The sequence below is a fragment of the Mytilus galloprovincialis genome, chromosome 6 (assembly GCF_965363235.1).
Source record: "Mytilus galloprovincialis chromosome 6, xbMytGall1.hap1.1, whole genome shotgun sequence".
NCBI classification, from domain to species: Eukaryota; Metazoa; Mollusca; class Bivalvia; order Mytilida; family Mytilidae; genus Mytilus; species Mytilus galloprovincialis.
This window is the reverse complement of record NC_134843.1, coordinates 2,935,871-2,958,067: the sequence shown is the minus strand read 5'-3', so window position 1 is coordinate 2,958,067 and position 22,197 is coordinate 2,935,871. Positions and strand designations below refer to the sequence as shown.

General features: G+C 31.6%; 1 protein-coding gene across 4 annotated transcripts in view; it reads right to left on the bottom strand.

The window, feature by feature from the left end:
- Nucleotides 1-8,442: 8,442 nt before the first annotated feature.
- LOC143078711 (maestro heat-like repeat-containing protein family member 1) overlaps nt 8,443-22,197 on the bottom strand; it is a 66,889-nt gene continuing 53,134 nt past the window's right edge. For all 4 annotated transcript variants that reach the window (XM_076253630.1, XM_076253631.1, XM_076253632.1 and 1 more), the window contains 7 exons: nt 21,738-21,884; nt 18,603-18,791; nt 16,247-16,402; nt 15,528-15,662; nt 14,215-14,317; nt 13,806-13,871; nt 8,443-8,989 (listed from right to left, as the gene is read on the bottom strand). In XM_076253630.1, coding sequence (XP_076109745.1) covers nt 8,907-8,989; nt 13,806-13,871; nt 14,215-14,317; nt 15,528-15,662; nt 16,247-16,402; nt 18,603-18,791; nt 21,738-21,884 — 879 coding nt within the window. In that variant the 3' untranslated portion in view covers nt 8,443-8,906. The remainder of the gene's footprint in view (nt 8,990-13,805; nt 13,872-14,214; nt 14,318-15,527; nt 15,663-16,246; nt 16,403-18,602; nt 18,792-21,737; nt 21,885-22,197) is intronic.

The window sequence follows — 22,197 nt, the reverse complement described above, 5'->3', positions numbered from 1 at the left end:
ATGAAGTCTGTATAGTGTGAACAGGCACGTGAATAACGTATCAATTGTGATATGTAAACACCATACGAAGGGGCAGATGGTATGTTACTGCTGAGAAATGGGAAATTGATAATTGGGAAGTTGAAATCGTCCCGTTTGTCATAGATTTTCGTGTGAAGTCGTCCATCTACATCAATATTGAGGAAAAGATCAAGGTATGAAGCAGTCCTTCTAGTATCAGTAGTATCCTTAATTTCAAGTTCACTGGGATATATGAGATGTAAGTATTGGCTGAAGTATGGGTTATTCAATGATAGAACATCATCAATATATCGGAAAGTAAAATTAAAGAATTTCGCAAGGTGCTTTTTCTTTTTGTCTTTTAGAAGGTTTTGAATGAACTCTGCTTCATACGAGTACAAAAACAAATCAGCCAGCAGGGGTGCACAATTAGTACCCATTGGAATACCGATTGTCTGTTGAAATATAAATCCTCCAAACTCAACAAATATATTGTCGATCAAAAAGTCCAGCATTTTGATAATATCATCTTCAGTATATTTTCTGGAAGATTCAGTGTGATTCTTCACAAAATATGAATTATTGTAACCCAAAACAAGAAATTTGTATCTACGATTCCCATTTTTATAGAAAAAGCTCTGTTTTATGAGATGGTGAAGTCGATCTTTCAACTGAGCATGGGGAATAGTAGTATATAGCGTAGAAAAATCAAAAGTTTTTATGTTGCTGCAAAATTGCAAAGATTGTGATCGAAGGTTAAGCAGTAGATCTTTGGAATTTTTGAGAATCCACATCTGGTTAACACCACTGGTAGAATATATCTCCTCACAATATTTTTGAAGCCCATCTTTAACTGTAGAAAGAATAGTAGTCAGTACTTTAGAAAGATGTTTAGTCGAACATTTTGAAGAACCAGCTATGTATCGTTCTTTATATGGAGTTTTGTGTAATTTAGGTATCCAGTATAATGAGGGCAAGTTTTCTTCGTTTTCTTTGATGTTGATACCAAAAGAAAGAAGGACAGATTTATGATTTTGTAAAATTTCGTCCTTGGTAAATGATGTTAAAGAATATGTAGGATTACCAGTAGTTTTATCAATTCCAAGCTCTGTAGTGAGACATTGCAAATAATGTTTTTTACATATGAAGACAATATTATTGGAGGCTTTATCTGCTGGAACAACGACATATTTGTCATGCAAAGAGGATAAAGCATCCACAACCTCCGGATTCTTGAAAGGTTAGAAACTCTAGTACTCATATTACATCTTAGTTTATGTATGCGCCTCTGAATGCATGATCGAATAGCTTTGATCCATTCAGACAAAGTGTCCAGTTCTGGTTCGTCTGGTTCGCGCTTTACCCATTTTCTTGCATAGTCCTCAACTGCATCCATCAGTAACTTGAAATTCTTTTTCCAGTTGAAGGGCTGGGGAATTCTATATTTTGGTCCCTTGGCTAACAACTCTCTTAGCTGTTCATTGGTAACGATGCCAAGGTCACCAGTAATAATATGACCAGCTGGACTGTAATTGTATTGTGACGATGTACATGAGCAATCCGGAGGCTTGGATTTTGTATCTTTGAGGTTAAAAGCCTCTAAAACTCTCTTGTGGTTCAAAGTCTTGGATGCAATAGACTTGGTGTAAGTATAAGAAATAACAGGTATAGTTTTTTGTACAGATTTTTGATGGAAAATATTGCTAATATTTACAGCATCTAAACCTTTATTGGCGAATTCTACCTTAAAAAAATAACGTTTTTCCTCACTGTTGGATGTAGTGGATACGGGTTTGAATAGTCTATGGTTAGCAATGTCCATGATAATTGAAACTAATCTATACAAAACAGAACGAGAATCAGTAACGGAAGTATTTTTGGCATCTTGAAATAGTAAAGAAAGTTTTGAATGGAGTATAATTTAGTTCTAATGTGATGAATTCCTAAAGGTTTTTGAACAGACGTTAATAGACTATCAATTGTCACGGTGTGTACAGCAGGTGGTATATATTTTCTGTGACCATGACTTCTATTTCGTCGAGCAGAAGTATTAAATAATTGTAATGTATTGACGGTACTACACCTGGGACTAGACAAAATACCTACACCATCAATTTTGTCATTGCATCCATAGGGAATGGCTGTTCCCAACTCTCTTATCCAAAAGTCTTCTCTTTGTAAATGATATGGTGTACTCAATATGGGGTCATTTGTTAGATGATACATTTTCTCTATAATCCGGACTTTCATTGAAACAATAGAATGGTCAGGCTGATTGAAATGTTTATAGAGAAATTTGTTGTTATTAGGATCATTTACATTAGACCGATGATCATTCATCCTAAAATTGAGTCTTTGTCGAGTTTCCCCGACGTAGATCAATCCACAAAGAGTACATTCAATACCGTATACAATATTGAAAGCAGTGCAATTCAAATCCTCATGACTATGTGTATTGTAATTTTTGGTGGTTAAATTACTTTGAAAGTGGGTATCAGTTATTAGTATATCACAGGTTTTACAATTTTTACGGTTACATTTGGAAATAGAGCAATATTAATGGTTGTCATTGAAATCTAAAATATCTGAAAGTTGAACAGTAGACGGCCGAATATATTCAAACTTGTCTGAATTTTTTTTAGTACAATGAGGATTCAGAAGACTGCACATGTGTCATTTTCATAACATCATTTAAGATGATCCTGGGGACACCTGATAAAATCGGTGTTGTTGTGTCCTTGACAACAGCCGATTGACACCTTTTTATCCTGGGCGTCGTATCATCCAGTATAATATTTTTAGTTCTACTAGTTTTCATGCTGTTAGGCTACCGGACTGGTAGAATCCTCGGGGACAGATTGTCCACCAGCAGAGATTCCGGTCCGGTGGTGATAAATAAAGGCAACAGTAGTAAACCGCTGTTCAAACTCATAAATCCATGGACAAAAAACAAAATCGGGGAAACAAACTAAAACTGACGGAAACGCATAAATATAAGAGGAGAACAACGACACAACACTACAATGTAACTAACACACACAGAAACGGACCAAGCATCAGACAAAATCCCACGAGAAATAACAAATATAACATCAAAACCAAATACATGAATTTGGGATAGACAAGTACCGTGACACGTCTTATCGCAATGTCAATTTACACTCAAAAATAAGAGAAAACAAACGACGCAACGTTAAATTGTAACACACACAGAAACGAACTATAATATAACAATGGCCAAATTCCTAAATTGGTACAGGACATTTTTAAAGGAAAAAATGGTGGGTTGAACCTGGTTTTGTGGCATGCCAAACCTCGCACTTTAATGGCAATGTTAAATATAACATAGAAATGACAACATAATATTACAGGACTACAATACAAATAAATAGGAAAACGTATTAGACAAAGAAACACATGATTAATGAATAACAAAAAGCATCAGGTTTAAAATTTAATACGCCAAAAACGCGCCTCGTCCACACAAGACTCACCAGTGACGCCCAGATATAAAAGATCGAAAGCGAAAAAAAAGTACAAAGTTGTACAGCACTGAAGATCAAAAGTTGAAAAAGGTTGTGTCAAATACGGCTAAGTTTGTATGCTTGGGATAAGAACATCCTAATTATTTAGAACAATTAATGCTATTGCAAACAGTAAATTTTATCAAATGAATATAACAGATATACATAATGAAACTGAAGTATTAACTCATTACATAAAACAAACACGAATACATAATGAATGACCAACACAGAATAGACACACCCGACTCAGTCCAGGCCTCAACGCAGTAAATTATGAAAATGACGTCACATACGACGGTGAAAAGGCATTGAAAATTACGTCACATACGATGGTGAAAAGGCATTAAAAATTTGAACATATGAAATTTGTGAAACAGCAGAAAAATTACGTCACATATGAAAAACTATATCTCAAAAGTAAGATAGAATTAGGATTGATTAAAGATTAAAATAGAACTAAATACTGATATTGCATTTCTGATATAACAAACTAAAAAGATTAGATCTTTTACATCCAGCCCAGTCTGGGTTTCGACAAGAACACTCGTGCCAAACTGCCCTTATCAATATCATAGATAAATGGATACAGGATATGAATGATGGTGATATCAACTTTAATAGCAGTCCTGTTGGATTTTAAGAAAGCTTTTGATGTAGTAGATCATGATATTCTCTGTAAAAAACTTGAAATTTATGGATTTGATGATACTGCTGTTTCTTTTTTTAATCATATTTGAATGAAAGAACTCAACAAGTACAAATTGGTAATGCTCATTCTGAAAAACTTTATATCAAGTATGGTGTCCCCCAAGGCTCCATATTAGGCCCCCTGTTGTTTATATTATACATAGCAGTGAGGTTTTAAAAAGGATATTAAAATTACAAAAGAGGGCTGCTAAATTAATACTAGAAACAGACCCATTTGCTCCTTCTGCACCTTTATTCAAACAATTAAACTGGATGACAGTTGAACAGAGAATAAAATATAATAAGTTAGTGATGATATTTTTAAGTGCATTAAGAATGATGCCCCATCATATCTTACTAACAAGTTTCATTATGTTTCAGACTGAAATCCATACCCCTTGAGAAATGCTGTTCAAGGAAACCTCATACTATCTAAACCAAAAACAGAATTGTTCAAAAAATCTTTTATGTATTTTGGACCATTCTTGTGGAATAATTTGCCAATACCGTTAAAAATATTACAAATGTTAATTCTTTCAAATACAAAATAACAGGGCATTTATTGAAATCAACCTAGCTGTATCAATAATATTGAAAACTGTCATCATGTTTATTTTGTCATCACATTTTATCAAGTTGTATTGAACATTATTATCATACTTGACTTTTTATACTACTGTATGCAATGTATAAGTTTGCATTTTGTTTGATTTCTCATGATGAGGGCCTCAGGGAAGATTAGTTACATAGCTAACTGTGTAACCCTCTTAAAATAAAGTATTGTTGTTGTTGTTGTTGTTATTGTTAATTTTCAATTCTCTGTGTGTAATTTTCATTTTTGTAATCTCAATGCGTCTTTATGAAATCTCAGTGTGTAATGTTTAATTCTCAGTGTGTAATTTTTATTTCTCAGTGTGTGTTTTGAAGTTTTTAAATCTCGCTGTGCATTGTTGTAATTTTCAGTGTGTAAATTTTTCGAAAAATGGTCTAAACATAGTTTTGACGAGAACAGCTTGCCATAAGCAATGCTTTGAAATCGGTACTAATTGAACTATCTATTTTCGTGTGGTTTTCCTTTATTCCATTCTCGTTTGGTTTAAATAGCTCCCTAAAGGATGATAATTAATTGATTACTTAGAAAATATATTATCTTTAGCTTATAGTGCACATGTCTCTTTCTTCTTTTGAACTTTGGTGGGAATCTGTGACTCAATGACAAAAACATGTCTTTTTTAACAATTTTAATACTTGTTCTTGTTAAAAAAAGTATTCATAAATGAAAGAGGTACATCTACCATATAAACACATTGGAATAAATATTATGTACTTTATATTCAATGTTTTATCCCTTTTGTCCTTACAAAACTATGTCAGTGCTACTTTGTGCCATCCATTGAAATGACTGTTACATATGTTATGCATTCCTTTTTATCAACCAAGTTCACACTTCATTATAAAAAGTGAATTGATATAAAGGTAAGAATATTACAATTGGAAAGGATAATTTTATATGGTCACTTGGTTGTGTAAATATGTTCTAAATTGGTCAGACAATACTTTGTCATGTTTTCATGAATCTTCAAAGGTATCACGCTTATAATTTAATACACCAGACGTTCGTTTCGTCTACATAAGACTCATTAGTGACGCTCAGAACATTATAACTATAGAGCCAAACAAGTAGAGAGTGAAGAGCATTGAGACCAAAAATTCCAACAAAAAAAAAGTTGTTCTAATGAATTCTATGACTGGGATAAGAAAATCCTTAGGATTTCGAAAAATTCATACTTTTGTAAACAAAAAATTTATAAAAATGACCACATAAATGATATTCATGTCAAAACCGAAGTGCTGACTACTGTGCTAGTGATACCATCGGGTACGAAACGTCCACCAGAAGTGGCGTCGATCCAATTGTGTAAATAGTTATCAAAATTACCAGGCTTATAATTTACTACGCCAGACACGCATTTCGTCTACATCAGTGACGCTCAGATCTAAATAGTTATAAAGTCAAACATGTAAAAAGTTCAAGAGCATTGAGGACCCAAAATTCCAAAAAAGTTGTGCCAAATACGGTATTCTATGCCTGGGATAAGAAAATCCTAAGTATTTCAAAAAGTATACCATATTAGTTGTCTATAGTCTTTCAGAATAAAAGAAATATGTAGAGAACATAATTCCTTTGTAGTATTGCATGGTTGGTTCATATAGCATATCAAAACAATACTGTCTTTAAGAATAAACTCATCATAGATACCTGGATTAAATTTTGTATTTACGCCAGACGTGCGTTTGGTCTACAAGACTTATCAGTGACGCTCGAATCCAAAAAAGTAAAAAAGGCCAATAAAGTACAAAGTTGAAGAACATTGAGGACCAAAATTCTTAAAAGTTTTGCCAAATATAGCTATGGTAATCTATTCCTGAGGTAGAAAGCCATAGTATTTCAAAAATTCAAAAGTTTAATTTATAAATATGACCATACCAATGTAAATTCATGTCAGCACAGAAGTGTTGATTACTGTGCTGGTGATACCCTCGGGGAATTGAAACACCAGCAGTGACATCGACCCAGTGGTTGTAAATAAACTCATCATAGATACCAGGATTAAAACTTTGTATTTATGCCAGATTCATGTTTCGTCTACTAAAGACTCTAAAAAGTTAAAAGGCCAAATAAAGTACGCAGTTAGAGAGCATTGAGGACCAACATTCTTAAAAGTTTTGCCAAATACAGCTAAAGGTAGAAAAGACTCAGTATTTCAAAAATTCAAAAGTTTTGTACGATTTATAGGGCCTTTTAAATTACATACCATAAGACTGTAGTCCTGCTATTCGTCCCGTGTAGAATACTATTTGCTTTGACAATTGTGTTTTTTAATCATTTATAGCCTGGTACCTTTGATAACTTTATAATGATATCTGGAATCTTAATCTTTATGCATTTTAGACTATTCTCTTTTAAATTGATAGTATTATTAATTTTGTTTTGCATGTCTGCAACTGGTCTTTGAATAAAGGAGTTAGTAGAGAAAATTAACTTATTAACACTTAACTATACATTTCAAAGCCAGGATTTTAATATTCGGAGGTTGTATATGTTTTGTGCCTCCATTGTCCATCTTACCCATCGATCCATTTATATATATTTTTAACACCCAATCTTAAGGGTCATTCTTATGCTCTATGTCGTGTGAGTTTAAATTCAATGCTTTTCAGTAATTTTTTGTTGAACTTTAAATACTTGAGATATGTTTAACATTATTGTTTTAAACTATAAAGATGGTCTCAGAGTGTGCTGGTAACAAGTATGCACTGTTAGGGATTCAAATTCCAGCTGGGTTAGACAATAGCTTTAAAATAGGTATTTGTTGTTTCTCTGTCAAGCACTTGCCAATCAAGAATCAACACTTTTCTGTTAAGAGTCAAGTGTATGATAGCTCATCTTTCTACTACTGTTACCTTGTTAGCTCTTATGTAAATAAAACTCAACTCATTGTGTAGATCTTGTACAAAACAAGATATATTCATAACTAATTATCGTTCTGAATATGCATGTAATATTTGCTGTTGGACATTAAGCAACCATTAATTAAATTTTTTTTTGTTGTACTTTCATATATTTTCTTGTTCTAAGATTGAAGAGTTTTCCACTGAAGATTTGCAAAACAAAGATACAATACACTGTTATTAGTATCATATTTTATGCAAGGACATATATTTTAGTTAGTACATGTAATATAAATCCTTGCTTCATGTCAGCCAATTCTGGTAATAAATTGCACACCAAATTTAATAGAATGAAAGACATTGAACTATTATATCATTTAATCATTTTCTAAAAAAAATAAATTAACAAAACAATTTGATTGTTACATAAAAAATATGATAGCCATAAATAAAACAATTAACTGTATATAACCATGATCCAGTCATCTACAGGGAAATGCACCAAATCTTCACAATAAATAAATATATACTCAAAACTGAAACAATGCAACACAAAACAGAAGTCTCAATATCTTACTCTTTAAGCTTTTTATGGTTATTTCTTAAATGCATGTATTCAGTTTAAAAACAACCGGACAAAGGTATTATTTTGCTTTAACTATATTTCTTTTCAAAATATAGAATTTATTAACTTATATAATTGATATTGGTGTTGAATGCCTTTTTCTTCACATTATTTTAATATAACATATCTATCAGATTAACATGGAGAGAAAATAACTGATTACTTAAAGAGGCCTTACCTACATACACAGTTAATACATAGATAATTGTTATTATCACAAATGATAGGAATTTACATTATCACCAATAGATACAAGTAATACACATATTAAATAGGAATCGATATTTTCACCTATGGATACATATACTGTGGATTCACTTTAAATTCTGGTGGGATACCAATTTTAGTGGATTGAGGAAAATTGGATATTTGATTTCAATTATCTTTACCAACAAAATCAACCAAAATTGGTATCTCTTAAATAATAATAAATCCACAGTAATAGGAATAGACATTTTACCAATATAAGTACAACTCATAGGAAGACGAGTATTATTTTACAATGCCATTGTCATACAAAAGTTTTAAGCAGACTTATTGCACATTACATATTTATAAAGTTAGCGTCTTAGTATTCATAAAGTAAGCATCTCAGTATTTATAAAGTAAGTGTCTCAGTATTCATAAAGTAAGCTCATGGCTTCAGCTGCAGCAGCTCTAACACTGGGTGATTGGTCTTTTAACAGAATAATCAGGGCTGAAAGTAGAAATATTATAATAATTCATAAATGACGAACTTTTTTTTTTGTATCATTGTGTTTTCTTCTCAGGAAGCTTGGCTAATCTTAATGATGCCAACATCAATGGAATGTAAAATGGATATGTCTAGCAAATGATGAAGACTAAACAAAAATTGAGCACATATGTTTGGAGCAGAAAATTGGTGAAACCCGAGATATATTACTCCTACATCTATGCTCCATTTGATTCTTTTTTATAATTATGTTCTTATATAATAATAAATCATTATAAAATAACTCCTGTTTGTTGGCAAATTTACTAGGCAGATAACTTAACAGTGGCGGATCCAGAAATGTTCATAAACTTTATAAAAAATGAACAGAATGCATGGTTGAATATCATTTCAGTTTCCATTTTTGTTTTTATTTATATATGGTCATTTATCAGTCCGGGGCATTACTTAAACAAGTAACAATTAAAATTACCTATTCAAATAATGTTGAAAACGAGGCTATTTCAAATATTACTTATATAAGTAACTTTTCTGAATATTATTTTTATAGGTGTCCAATAATACAGATTTTACTAGGTTTAACAATTTTTCACAGTCATCTGGTTATTTTTCCCCTGACATATTAAATCTAATCCTTCTGAAACACTAATTAACTTTCTGATGCACTTATCTTTCATACCGATGCTTCTTGGTCAAAGATTGGTATCTTGGGACAATTAAATTCTCATTTTCCTCCAAAATCTTGAAGGTAGACTGATATAAATAGATAGATTTTTGTGAATTGATTAAGAGGCCACAGACCACAATTAATTCCTCTATCAGTTCTTTATAACCTTTTGCATCATTCAAAAAATTGCACCATGCACTTTTGTCCAATTTTTTGTGTGTGTAATGTATAGTCCTAGTCCAAATATATATCCAAAATTCAGAAAGATTGTAGCAATCACTTTTACAAATTCAGCCAATACACATCCATACCCCTATTGACAAGTCAAGAGATGTTCCGAAAACTGTAAGTATTACCTTTTTGCACTTGGCCTAATCACTCATTCCAAATCAAAATAAGTTAAAATACAACATCCAAAAATTTATTTCACCTCTCTTCTTTCATTTCCACCAAAAAAAATCGAAGAAATGAGTGAGGAAGGGAAAGAAAAAAAATTAAGGAAAAATACACTCTAATTAAAAGGAACTATATTCGTGGACAACGAAAAGTGGGGTCATTAATTGTGGTCTTGGGCCTATTAGGGGCCTAAAACTTGACCAATTCTAATAAAACTTGGCATGATTCAAGCTTAGTATATTATAAAGCAGTTTTATAAAGTTTCAAAGCCATATGATACCAAATAAAAAAAATGTGGCATTTTTTATATCTGAACTTTGGGTGCTGAATTGTGGCGTTGAATTAGAACAATTTCAACTATCAAATTTGAGCTTCTAAAAACCAAAAGATACCAAAACTAACACTTTTTAATGTCTCTATGTATAAGTTAACATCTATTTAAAGCAACAGAAAGCATACTTCATGTATCAGACTTATGAAAAATGGCCAGAAGTTAATTTTATATGAGCCTGTGCCAAAAAATAGAGGTTTTCAAATAAAGTGAGGCCTTATATAAAATGTAATATTTTTCACTTACCACAATTTTCTGAAGTTTTTAAGGTATCAAAAAAACTTTAACATGTTATAAATGTACTTTTAATGGAAATATAAGTTTCAAATAGCATAACACATGTGGATAAAATGGTCTTTAGCATTGTCATGCTTAAAAAAACAGGTTGTCAATTTAGGCCGTTCCCCACATTTGCATATTAAAAAGCATATAAATGATATGGGAGATGGAGATATGCTTCTTTTTGCTTAAATCTGTGCTTATATATGATAAAACATGGAGCCTGGATGTAACAAGACTGTCACTTTCAACTATATATGTAGACAGTATGGTCTGATGCAAAGTTTATTAACTTTACTGTTTAAAACCTGAATGAAATTTCAGCCTCAAAAGGCCAATATTTTAACCACTAACTATCCAAAAGAAGAAAGTAAAGGTAATCTGTGAAACAGAAATGGTTAAGCAACCAGTAATAAGTGTTTGTTATATAGATTCAGTGCAATCTGTTTAGGAATACAACTTTTAAGTGCATAGAACTTCACATTTCACCTGCTGCATATACTGACCGTTAGACTTTGACTATTAAAACAGCCCATTTTGCACTCTTTTTATGTTTTTATCTACTTTTTTTTTTGTGTTCAGAGTTCACAAATAAGTTAAACAAGTGAAATAAATACCACAAACACAAATAGATATCAGAAAAAACCTGTCAGAGACAAATTAAGCATGCTGTTTTTGAAAAAATATTGAAAAAAGTGAAAAAGCTACATTTTGGGCATTTAACCTGAAAAGTGACTTTTTTCAAAAAATTTCTATCAAATGAAAGTGAAAATCATTTCTTCTCATGTAGTTTGACAAATTAATACCAATAAATCATTCAGAGAAGATGCCAAAGTAAAAATTCAAAATTTGCTGAAATGCACCTCTTAGGCCACAGACCACAATTAATTCCTCTATCAGTTCTTTATAACCTTTTGCATCATTCAAAAAATTGCACCATGCACTTTTGTCCAATTTTTTGTGTGTGTAATGTATAGTCCTAGTCCAAATATATATCCAAAATTCAGAAAGATTGTAGCAATCACTTTTACAAATTTAGCCAATACACATCCATACCCCTATTGACAAGTCAAGAGATGTTCCGAAAACTGTAAGTATTACCTTTTTGCACTTGGCCTAATCACTCATTCCAAATCAAAATAAGTTAAAATACAACATCCAAAAATTTATTTCACCTCTCTTCTTTCATTTCCACCAAAAAAAATCGAAGAAATGAGTGAGGAAGGGAAAGAAAAAAAATTAAGGAAAAATACACTCTAATTAAAAGGAACTATATTCGTGGACAACGAAAAGTGGGGTCATTAATTGTGGTCTTGGGCCAAGACTTGAAGTTATTTATAATTTGTAACCCAAACCAAGTACACATGTTCCTTAAATAAGTTTTAATACTAATTTTATTAAAAATGTATCAAATAACTTATTCGAGTATCAGTTTTGTCATAATTTTTAAAGTAACCCTTCATCTCTATAATCCTCTCAAATATAATAAATTCTTAACTTTATGATATGAAATTATGTAAAAACTCATCAAAACTACATTTAGTCTATGTTTTATTGAAATTTAAAATAACTCTATTAAGTAATTTTTTTATTTTCAAAAACAAAAATTACTTATATAAGTAACTTTAAAAAATTACTTGTGTAAGTAATGCCCCTGACTGTTTATATGACTTTATATCACTACCTATAACATTACATACCTGTATGGTCATTTATATGACTTTATATCACTACCTATAACATAACATACCTGAATGGTCATTTATATATAGAATAATACATGGCAAAATCCGTATCGCATGCTGTATCACCACGAGAAACCAATATCAGTCCCGAGGGCCGAAGGTCCCGAGGGCTGATATTGGTCGAGTGGTGATACAGCATGCGATACGGATTTTGCCATGTATTATTCTGTTTATCATATATTCTAATAGAATCAGATTCATGGGATATAGTCTAAAATTATAAGCTAGAAAAGAACATTATGATTTTCTTGTATTTTTCCAGCTTACTTTATTTTTATTGACTTCCTTATTTGCTTAATATCCACATCGTAATGTCCTCTTTAACCTATTACATTTTCAATATACGTTTAAAACCATACATATGTATTAAAATGCATCCTCTAACAATTCTGTCCTATTATTTCAACTAAAATTAATATTTTTTAAAGATGTAGAAATGTTTAAAGTTTTTTTGTTTATTTGACGATGATATTATTCATAATCATTTTAATGTTAATTTTAATTTTTTGACGAGGTGAACGAACAGCAAGAAAAATATTCCTTGAAAAGTTTGCTATCTATTCTAACCAAATAAAAATAAAATTTGCATTTGTGTTTAATCCATCAGGTAATGAAAATTCACGAAAATTATGACCAAACAAAAATAAAACTTCAGATATTTCTACATCTTATTGTGTCTTTTATATATATATATATATATATATAAAAGTCACTCTTAAAGTTACTGGGAAATAATTTTTGGAAAAATATCGATTTAAGTTGAAATGATATGACATTTGTTTTAGTGGGAACTCATTTTTTTCCTATGCAAGGATTGCAAATACAACTGGACGTCATAGGTCAAACAATGACGTCATTCGAATTATGACGTAACGCTAGGTATGCGATACGGGGTATGCGATACGGGTTTAGCCATGCGATACGGGGTATGCGATACAGGGTAGGTGATACAGACTGGAAAAAAGAACCTTTATTAGATATACAAAAAAGCTGTATTTTGTACTAAATATATGATAAATGACTTTATATCACTACCTATAACATTACATACCTGTATGGTCATTTATATGACTTTATATCACTACCTATAACTTTACATACCTGTATGGTCATTTATATGACTTTATATCACTACCTATAACATTACATACCTGTATGGTCATTTATATGACTTTATATCACTACCTATAACATTACATACCTGTATGGTCATTTATATGACTTTATATCACTACCTATAACATTACATACCTGTATGGTCATTTGTATGACTTCATATCACTACCTATAACATTACATACCTGTATGGTCATTTATATGACTTTATATCACTACCTATAACTTTACATACCTGTATGGTCATTTATATGACTTTATATCACTACCTATAACATTACATACCTGCACACACATGTTCTTTCGATATGGCTACCTGTTTATCATGTTGTAAATTCCCAAGTAGATACCCTAAAATAGAATTACAATTCAAGTCATATATGATTACCATATTAATGTACAGAATAGTATTCCAAATCAAAATCTATGCTTGCTTCAAATTAATTTATATGTGCAGGATTTAGAAAAGTTCAAGACAATACTAAAAATAATTTTTTACTGTAAAATTCTAACTTATTCTTAACTAGTAGGAAAAATAAACTTCATCTCGCAGTATTGAAGACCTATTGGTGACCTTCTGCTGTTGTCTGTTCTATGGTCGGGTTGTTGTCTCTTTGACACATTCCCCATTTCCATTCTCAATTTTATCATGTTTAAATGTCTTAATCAAATAACTTTCGCCTAATCAACCTACCTGTAAATAATGCTGCATTACACTTAATTTCTGACCACATACTTTTATAGAACGATATACAGCCCATTACATAGAAATTCACTTTGTCTGGGAAGTCTTGAATCTGAAAATGAACATAAACAATCAGAGAGCATTAACATCACTTTGAATAAACTTTACAAGTCATGTGTGTGATAATTTATATTACGTTTTTATAAGGAAAATTATGAGGTTTTCCGCAGTTCCCTCTAATATGCATCACTGAAATTTCAAAAGATATATCTCATGTTTTTATTTTAAGTGTCAATGTACTTTAAACTATTTGTAGTTTGTATGAGACCATTATAAAAGTTAAATAAAATAATAAATGCAGATACTTTTTTTGTTAAAAGAAATGCGTAAAGTCACAGCTCAGAAATATGTTATTGTATCAATTGTTGCTAAGATAAATCAGCCTTTTTTCCCATTAATTACCTAGTACAACACAACATGTGCATGCAACAAACTTTCATAAAACATATTTTAAAATAACAAATAAAATAAAAAAATAATTTTTATTATTTATTCCTTGAAATGACTGAAAAAGCGAGACAAAAGGGATCCTACATTTGGGAGTCAGTGGCATTGTCCACAAATATTCACTCTATGGTTAAAGTTTTAGAAATTTTAATAACTTCCTTCAACTATCATGGAATTGTACTAAACTTTGACAGAAGCTTGTTTATGATCATAAGATAGTATCAAGAAGTAAAATTTGTTAAAAAAAAATCCTATTTTTCCGTATTTTACTTATAAATGGACTTAGTTTTACTGCCAGGAAACATTACATTCACGCAGTGGTTAATGTTTTCAAAATTTTAATAATTTTCTTAAACTACCCTGGATTTGGACAGGAGCTTGTTTATGATCAAAAGCTAGTATCTAGAAAGAAATTTAGTTAAAATTCTGTTTAGCCGTATTTTACTTATAAACGGACTTAGTTTTTCTTCCAGTTAACCTTAACCTGCAGTTAAAAGTTTTTAAAACATTTATTAGATTCATAAACTATCCAGGATTTTTACCAAACTGGACAGAAGCTTCTTATAAAGAAAAGATAGTATCGAGAGGAATATTTTTATTCATTTTTTTCCTCATTTTTGTTGAGGATGTGATTAATAGCAAAAATAGGCGAGACACTGGGTTCAAGGGAACCCTTACAATTTTTTTTTCTAAAATAAGAAAAGAAAACATGTAAGAAGCAATACAATTTTTCAGATTTTTTGTTAAAAATCTTTGATGATATTCAAATTGAATTATAAATAAGTGTTGTCATAAAAAATTATTTGTATACTTACAATACATTTTGCTAAATCATTCATAAACTCCCCATAAATAAGATTAGCATCTTCGAGCAAATATTTCTGGAACTTATCATTAATAGCCTCTGACTCAAGCAATGGTCCTAAGAGACGCAATGAAAACTTGCAAGCCTGAAATAAAGTTAAACATTTAACAATATATATGATACCTTGCATACTATATTTGTGTGTTGGTTGCTAAACATCTGCTGACAAAATACTATATACATAGTTAAGAGGAACCAACTTATATGATTAATCAGCTAGTACAATTTAAGAGCAGGGGAACATTTAGAATGGAAGAAATCAACTGTGATTTCAATTGCTTGAGTATGAAATTTTAATTTGATTTCACCAATCTACAATTTTTATCAATTGTCATAAGAGTGTGTTGTCAATCCATGGAGAATTGCCCTCTCTCTAGCGGTGCTATGGAATTTGTTTTTCTGGGGTGACTCAATTCAATGAATAATGATCAATGTTTAATAATGTTGACACGAAATTACTGGGTAAAACATTTTTCTCCTAACTACAGTATTAGTAAAGCATGCGATTTATACTGTTTGTTTGGTTTGCATGCAAAAATACACTTTGCAGGAATGTATCAAGAGGCCAAGAGGGATATAATAAAAGTTGAAAATGTGTTTTCTTTGATATTAGTCTCAATCTAAAAGTATTTATTTATATTTAGTTGTTTTCTATAATACTTTATTTACCTTTTTTACTTCCTGCTCTGGATCATTTAGATGCAGTAATAAACTAACAAAGTTACTGTGTATTTGTTCTAAAAATGGAGCTTTAGATGGACCATCTCCAAACCTTGATAAATTACCAAACAAAATAAATGCCTGAGCTCGAACTGCAGGTCGATCCTAGAAGAGAAACACAATATGCTCTGTTAGATACACATTAAAACAAGAGTGCACAAGCTGAAATGTCTCGCCTTCTTTACTAATCATTGATATTATGTTGATAGTCCTAAATATAAAGCTTTATAAAACTGTCACATAAACTTAACCAAAACCAGATGCTCGGCAGGGCACTGCTTTATACGACTGCAGAGGTCAAACCCTGAACAGTAGGGGCAAGTATGGACACAACATTTAAGCTTGATACAGCTCTGAATTTGGATTGTGTTTAAATAGTTGACACAAAATAGGTTTCTGACACAGAATGAATGTGGTCTAAGAACTTAAACTTAAAAACTTAAAAAATTTTAAATTGGACATTTACCTATTATGGTCCAATATCCAAAATCTAAATACATGGTTAGATTCAGCATATCATAGAACCCCAAGAAATCAATTTTTGATGAAATCAAATAATGTTCAATTTTAGACCCTTTTGACCTCAATGTGGACCAATTTGATAACAGGGCCCAAATATTAAAAATCTAAATAAATGGTTAGATTCGGCATATTGAAGAACCCCATATATTCAATTTTTGTTGAAATCAAACAAAGTTTAATTTTAGACCCTTTGGACCTTAATGTAGACCAATTTGAAAACAGGACCAAAAATTAAGAATCTGAATACACGGTTAGATTTGGCATATCAAGAACCCTAAAAATTCATTTTTTGATGAAATCAAACAAAGTTTAATTTTGGCCCCTTTTGGCCCCTAATTCGTTGGGACCAAAACTCCCAAAATCAATCCAAACCTTCCTTTTGTGGTCATAAACCTTGTGTTAAAATTTCATAGATTTCTATTAACTTATACTAAAGTTATTGTGCAAAAACAAAGAAAAATGCTTATTTGGGACTTGTTTTTGGCCCATAATTCCTAAACTGTTGAGACTAAAACTACCAAAATCAATCCCAACCTTCCTTTTGTGGTCATACACCTTATATTAAAATTTCATAGATTTCTGTTTACTTTTAAGTCGACGACGGCGCCAACGTGATACCAATATACGACCAAAAAATTTTCAATTTTTGCAGTCGTGTAAAAACTAAACATTGACCAATGAACCATGCTAGGCAGGCATGTACAGCTAACAATTAATACATACAACAAATATATTTGACCTATTGCTTATAGTTTAAGAAAAACAGACCAAAACACAAAAACTTAACACTGAGTAATGAACTGTGAAAATCAGGTCAAGGTCAAATAAAACCTGGGCAACTGACGTATAGATCATAAAATGTTTCCATACACCAAATAGTTGACCTATTGCAATTAGTATTAGAAAAAAAGACCACAACTCAAAAACTAAACTTTGACCACTGAACCATGAAAATGAGGTCAAGGTCAGATGACACCTGCTAGCCAGACATGTACATCTTGCAATCATTCCATACACCAAATATAGTAGACCTATTGCATACAGTATAAGAAAAACAGACCAAAACACAAAAACGTAACTATAACCACTGAACCATGAAAATGAGGTCAAGATCAGATGACACCTGCTGGTTGGACATGTACACCTTACAGTCCTCCCATACATCAAATATACAAGACCTATTGCTTATAGTATCTGAGATATGGACTTAACCACCAAAACTTAACCTTGTTCACTGATCCATGAGGTCAAGGTCAAGTGACAGGTATGAGGACCTTGCAAGGTACGCACATACCAAATATAAGTATCCTATTACTTATAATAAGAGAGAATTTAACATTAAAAAAAACTTTTTATCAAGTAGTCACTGAACCATGAAATTGAGGTCAAGGACATTGGACATGTGACTGACGGAAACTTCGTAACATGAGGCATCCATATACAAAGTATGAAGCACCTAGGTCTTACACCTTCTAAAATATAAAGCTTTTAAGAAGTTAGCTAACGCCTCCGCCGGATCATTATCCCTATGTTGAGTTTTCTGCGACAAAAGTCGCAGGCTCGACAAAAATCAAATTTACTTCAAGGTCAAAGGCATTATATTAACTATAAACTTTTTATTCAAAACAAAATATAATTTATTGTCTACTGTACATTCAGAACTCATTGCATGCATTTCTTATTGCTATTTTGTCATTTTAGACTAAAATGCAATTTTAATTTCTCTTGTCAAATTACCTCACTAAAAGAATGAGTTATAACAAAAGGACATAAAACAACCCACCTTTTCAAAGCAAGGTCTAATTCTGAGTGACACATTAATGAGTATTGCTCTGATATGACTCTCATCTATCTCTGACAGAATCTTTGACAGTCCAGACATGGACTCTGTGGTGATGAGATCCTCTGGGTCCTCTTTATCATCCATACCGGCCATCATAGCTGATAGTACTGTCGTGGAGTATTGCTGTACCTGATTTTAATAAACAAAGTTATCAAAATTCTTTTCTGTTAATAATGAGTGACAAGATACTTTTATTTGGAATGAAAAAATCTCTACAAAATAAAATTACATATGATAGCATGAAATTCTTGGTATATCCTACCGATAGTCTGCACTTTCAATAATTTCTGCATTTACCTATAAAATACTTAAAATAAAATATTTGTAAAGTCAGTTTTTACTGATCATGCAAAACATCTGTTGATCCTACTGCTTGTAAGTTCACAGAGAAATTCTAATGGTGTAACTACAAGTATATTTTTTTAGCTGTGAAAACACAGACAAGGCTATTGTAAATAATACTTGGTGATGAAAATTTTGATTTAGGGTCAGGGTGTTTCATAACAAGACCAATACTTGATCTGGACCTGCATTGGTGCATGCAATTGGCATTACCTGTTGTTTCTCATTACTGGCCATTCTTCCCAGCCCTCAGGTAAATATGCCACAGTCTTACCTCAGCGTTTTACGTATCCACATTTTGGCACTACATTTCCGCATTTTTATAGTACTCTTTTCTGCATTTTTTTTAAATTGATTTTATAAAAGGTTAGCTACGTTTCCGCATTTTAATTTTTAATGTATGCCTCTTCCGTTTCCCAGGTAAACCTGTTACTCCCTGCTCACAAACGGGGCTGGGTGGAAGTAGGACTTGGAGCAGGATATGCAAATGGGAATACTGACCGAAAACCAAATAAGGAAATGAAATTGAGTGTCCAAAAAATAAATCAAACATATGCAAATGAATATAAACCAGATGTTCTGCAGGGCGCAGCTTTATATGACCGCAGAGGTTGAACCCTGAACGGTTGGGGCAAGTATGGACACAACATTCAAGCTGGATTCAGCTCTAAATTTGGATTGTGATTAAATAGTTGACACAGCATAGGTTTCTGACACAGAATGAATGTGGTCTAATGAACTTAAAATACTATTTTTTCCTTTGAGCAATTCACTATGCTGTTGAATATTAATCCTCTCAAAAAAATGTTTGAAGAAATTTTCTTTTTATTTATGAAATCTGAAATGAGAAAAATTTAACCCCCCCCCCCTCCCATTTTTTTTTCACATCCCCCTTTCCCTTTTTCCAAAACTGATCTCAATTCAAATTTCTAATGGAGTTTGCAACAATAACTACTCATTTAAATACATCATAAAATATTAAAATGTAACAAAAGGTGCTTGTTATCACTGAATGGTAAAGATTGTTTTAATTTATCAGTTGGTAGTAAAAGTGAATATACATTGCATATTGTATAAAACAATGATTTAAGTTGATTCAACTACTATTCTGGACAAAGAAAGATAACTCCAATCAATTGAAAATTTCTTGATATTGCACAATATTGTGCAATTAGATATTTCTTGCTATTGCACAATACTGTGCAATTGAAAATATTTGCTATTGCACAATACTGTGCAATTGAAGATTTCTTGCTATTGCGCAATACTGTGCAATTGAAAATTTCTTGCTATTGCACAATACTGTGCAATTGAAGATTTCTTGCTATTGCTGAATACTGTGCAATTGAAAATTTCTTGCTATTGCACAATACTTAATATAATAATTTTGGATCCTGATTTGAACCAACTTGAAAACTGGGCCCATAATCAAAAATCTAAGTACATGTTTAGATTCAGCATATCAAAAAAGCTCAAGAATTCAATTTTTGTTAAAATCAAACTTCGTTTAATTTTGGACCCTTTGGACTTAAATGTAGACCAATTTGAAAACGGGACTAAAAATTAAGAATCTACATACACAGTAAGATTTGGCATATCAAAGAACCCCAATTATTCAATTTTTGATGAAATCAAACAAAGTTTAATTTGGACCCGATTTGGACCAACTTGAAAACTGGGCCAATAATCAAAAATCTAAGTACATTTTTAGATTCAGCATATCAAAGAACCCCATATATTCAATTTTTGTCAAAATCAAACTAAGTTTAATTTTGGACCCTTTGGACCTTAATGTAGACCAATTTGAAAACAGGACCAAAAATTAAGAATCTACATACACAGTTAGATTCGGCATATCAAAGAACCCTAATTATTCAATTTTTGATGAAATCAAACTAAGTTCAATTTTGGACCCTTTGGGCCCCTTATTCCTAAACTGTTGGGACCAAAACTCCCAAAATCAAACCCAACCTTCCTTTAGTGGTCATAAACCTTGTGTTTAAATTTCATAGATTTCTATTTACTTAAACTAAAGTTATGTTGCGAAAACCAAGAATAATGCTTACTTGGGCCCCTTTTTGGCCCCTAATTCCTAAACTGTTCAGACCTCAACTCCCAAAATCAATACCAACCTTCCTTTTGTAGTCATAAACCTTATGTTTAAATTTCATTGATTTCTATTTACTTAAACTAAAGTTATTGTGCGAAAACCAAGAATAATGCTTATTTGGGCCCTTTTTTGGCCCCTAATTCCTAAACTGTTAGAACCAAAACTCCCAAAATCAATCCCAATCTTCCTTTTGTGGTCATAAACCTTGTGTCAAAATTTCAAAGATTTCTATTTACTTAAACTTAAGTTATTGTGCGAAAACCAAGAAAATGCTTATTTGGGCCCTTTTTGGCCCCTAATTCCTAAAATGTTGGGATCAAAACTCCCAAAATCAATCCCAACCTTTCTTTTGTGGTCATAAACATTGTGTTAAAATTTCATAGATTTCTATTCACTTTTACTAAAGTTAGAGTGCGAAAACTAAAAGTATTCGGACGACGACGATGACGACGACGCCAACGTGATAGCAATATACGACGAAAATTAAAATTTTTGCGGTCGTATAAAAATATAAACAAATACGGAATTAGGTACCTATATATTTCGGAAAAGTAATGCACGAAAATGCGGAAATGTGAAACTGGATTTTTGCTAATAATGCGAAACATAATACACCCTCTTACCTGTTGTTTCTCGTTACTGGCCACATTCCCCAGTCCTCTAATACACAACATTCTAACCATGTGAGAAGAGTCTACAAGTCTTCCCAGTAAACTGTTCATCACCATTTCTATCATGTCGTCATTACCAGCACATTTCAGATTTATCAACTACAAGTAAATAATGTACAATGTTTTTAATAAAATTCTTATCTTAATACTTTTGAAACGGTTTGATATGAAAATTTGTAGTATTCAAGTAATTCAAAATGAAAATTCTTAAAAGCAAAAATGGATGTGTAAAGTCAAATTATTTCTCAATAACTGAAATTGTCAAAATGTCTTGCTGTAAGGTATGGGCACTAATGAAGACCTTATGGCATTAGCCCATTTACTGGAAATTCAGAAATTATTGCAGGCATCTATTATTGCAATTTTGTTATTTGAACCTATAAGATATAACTTTTTGGCGGATATTCAGAAA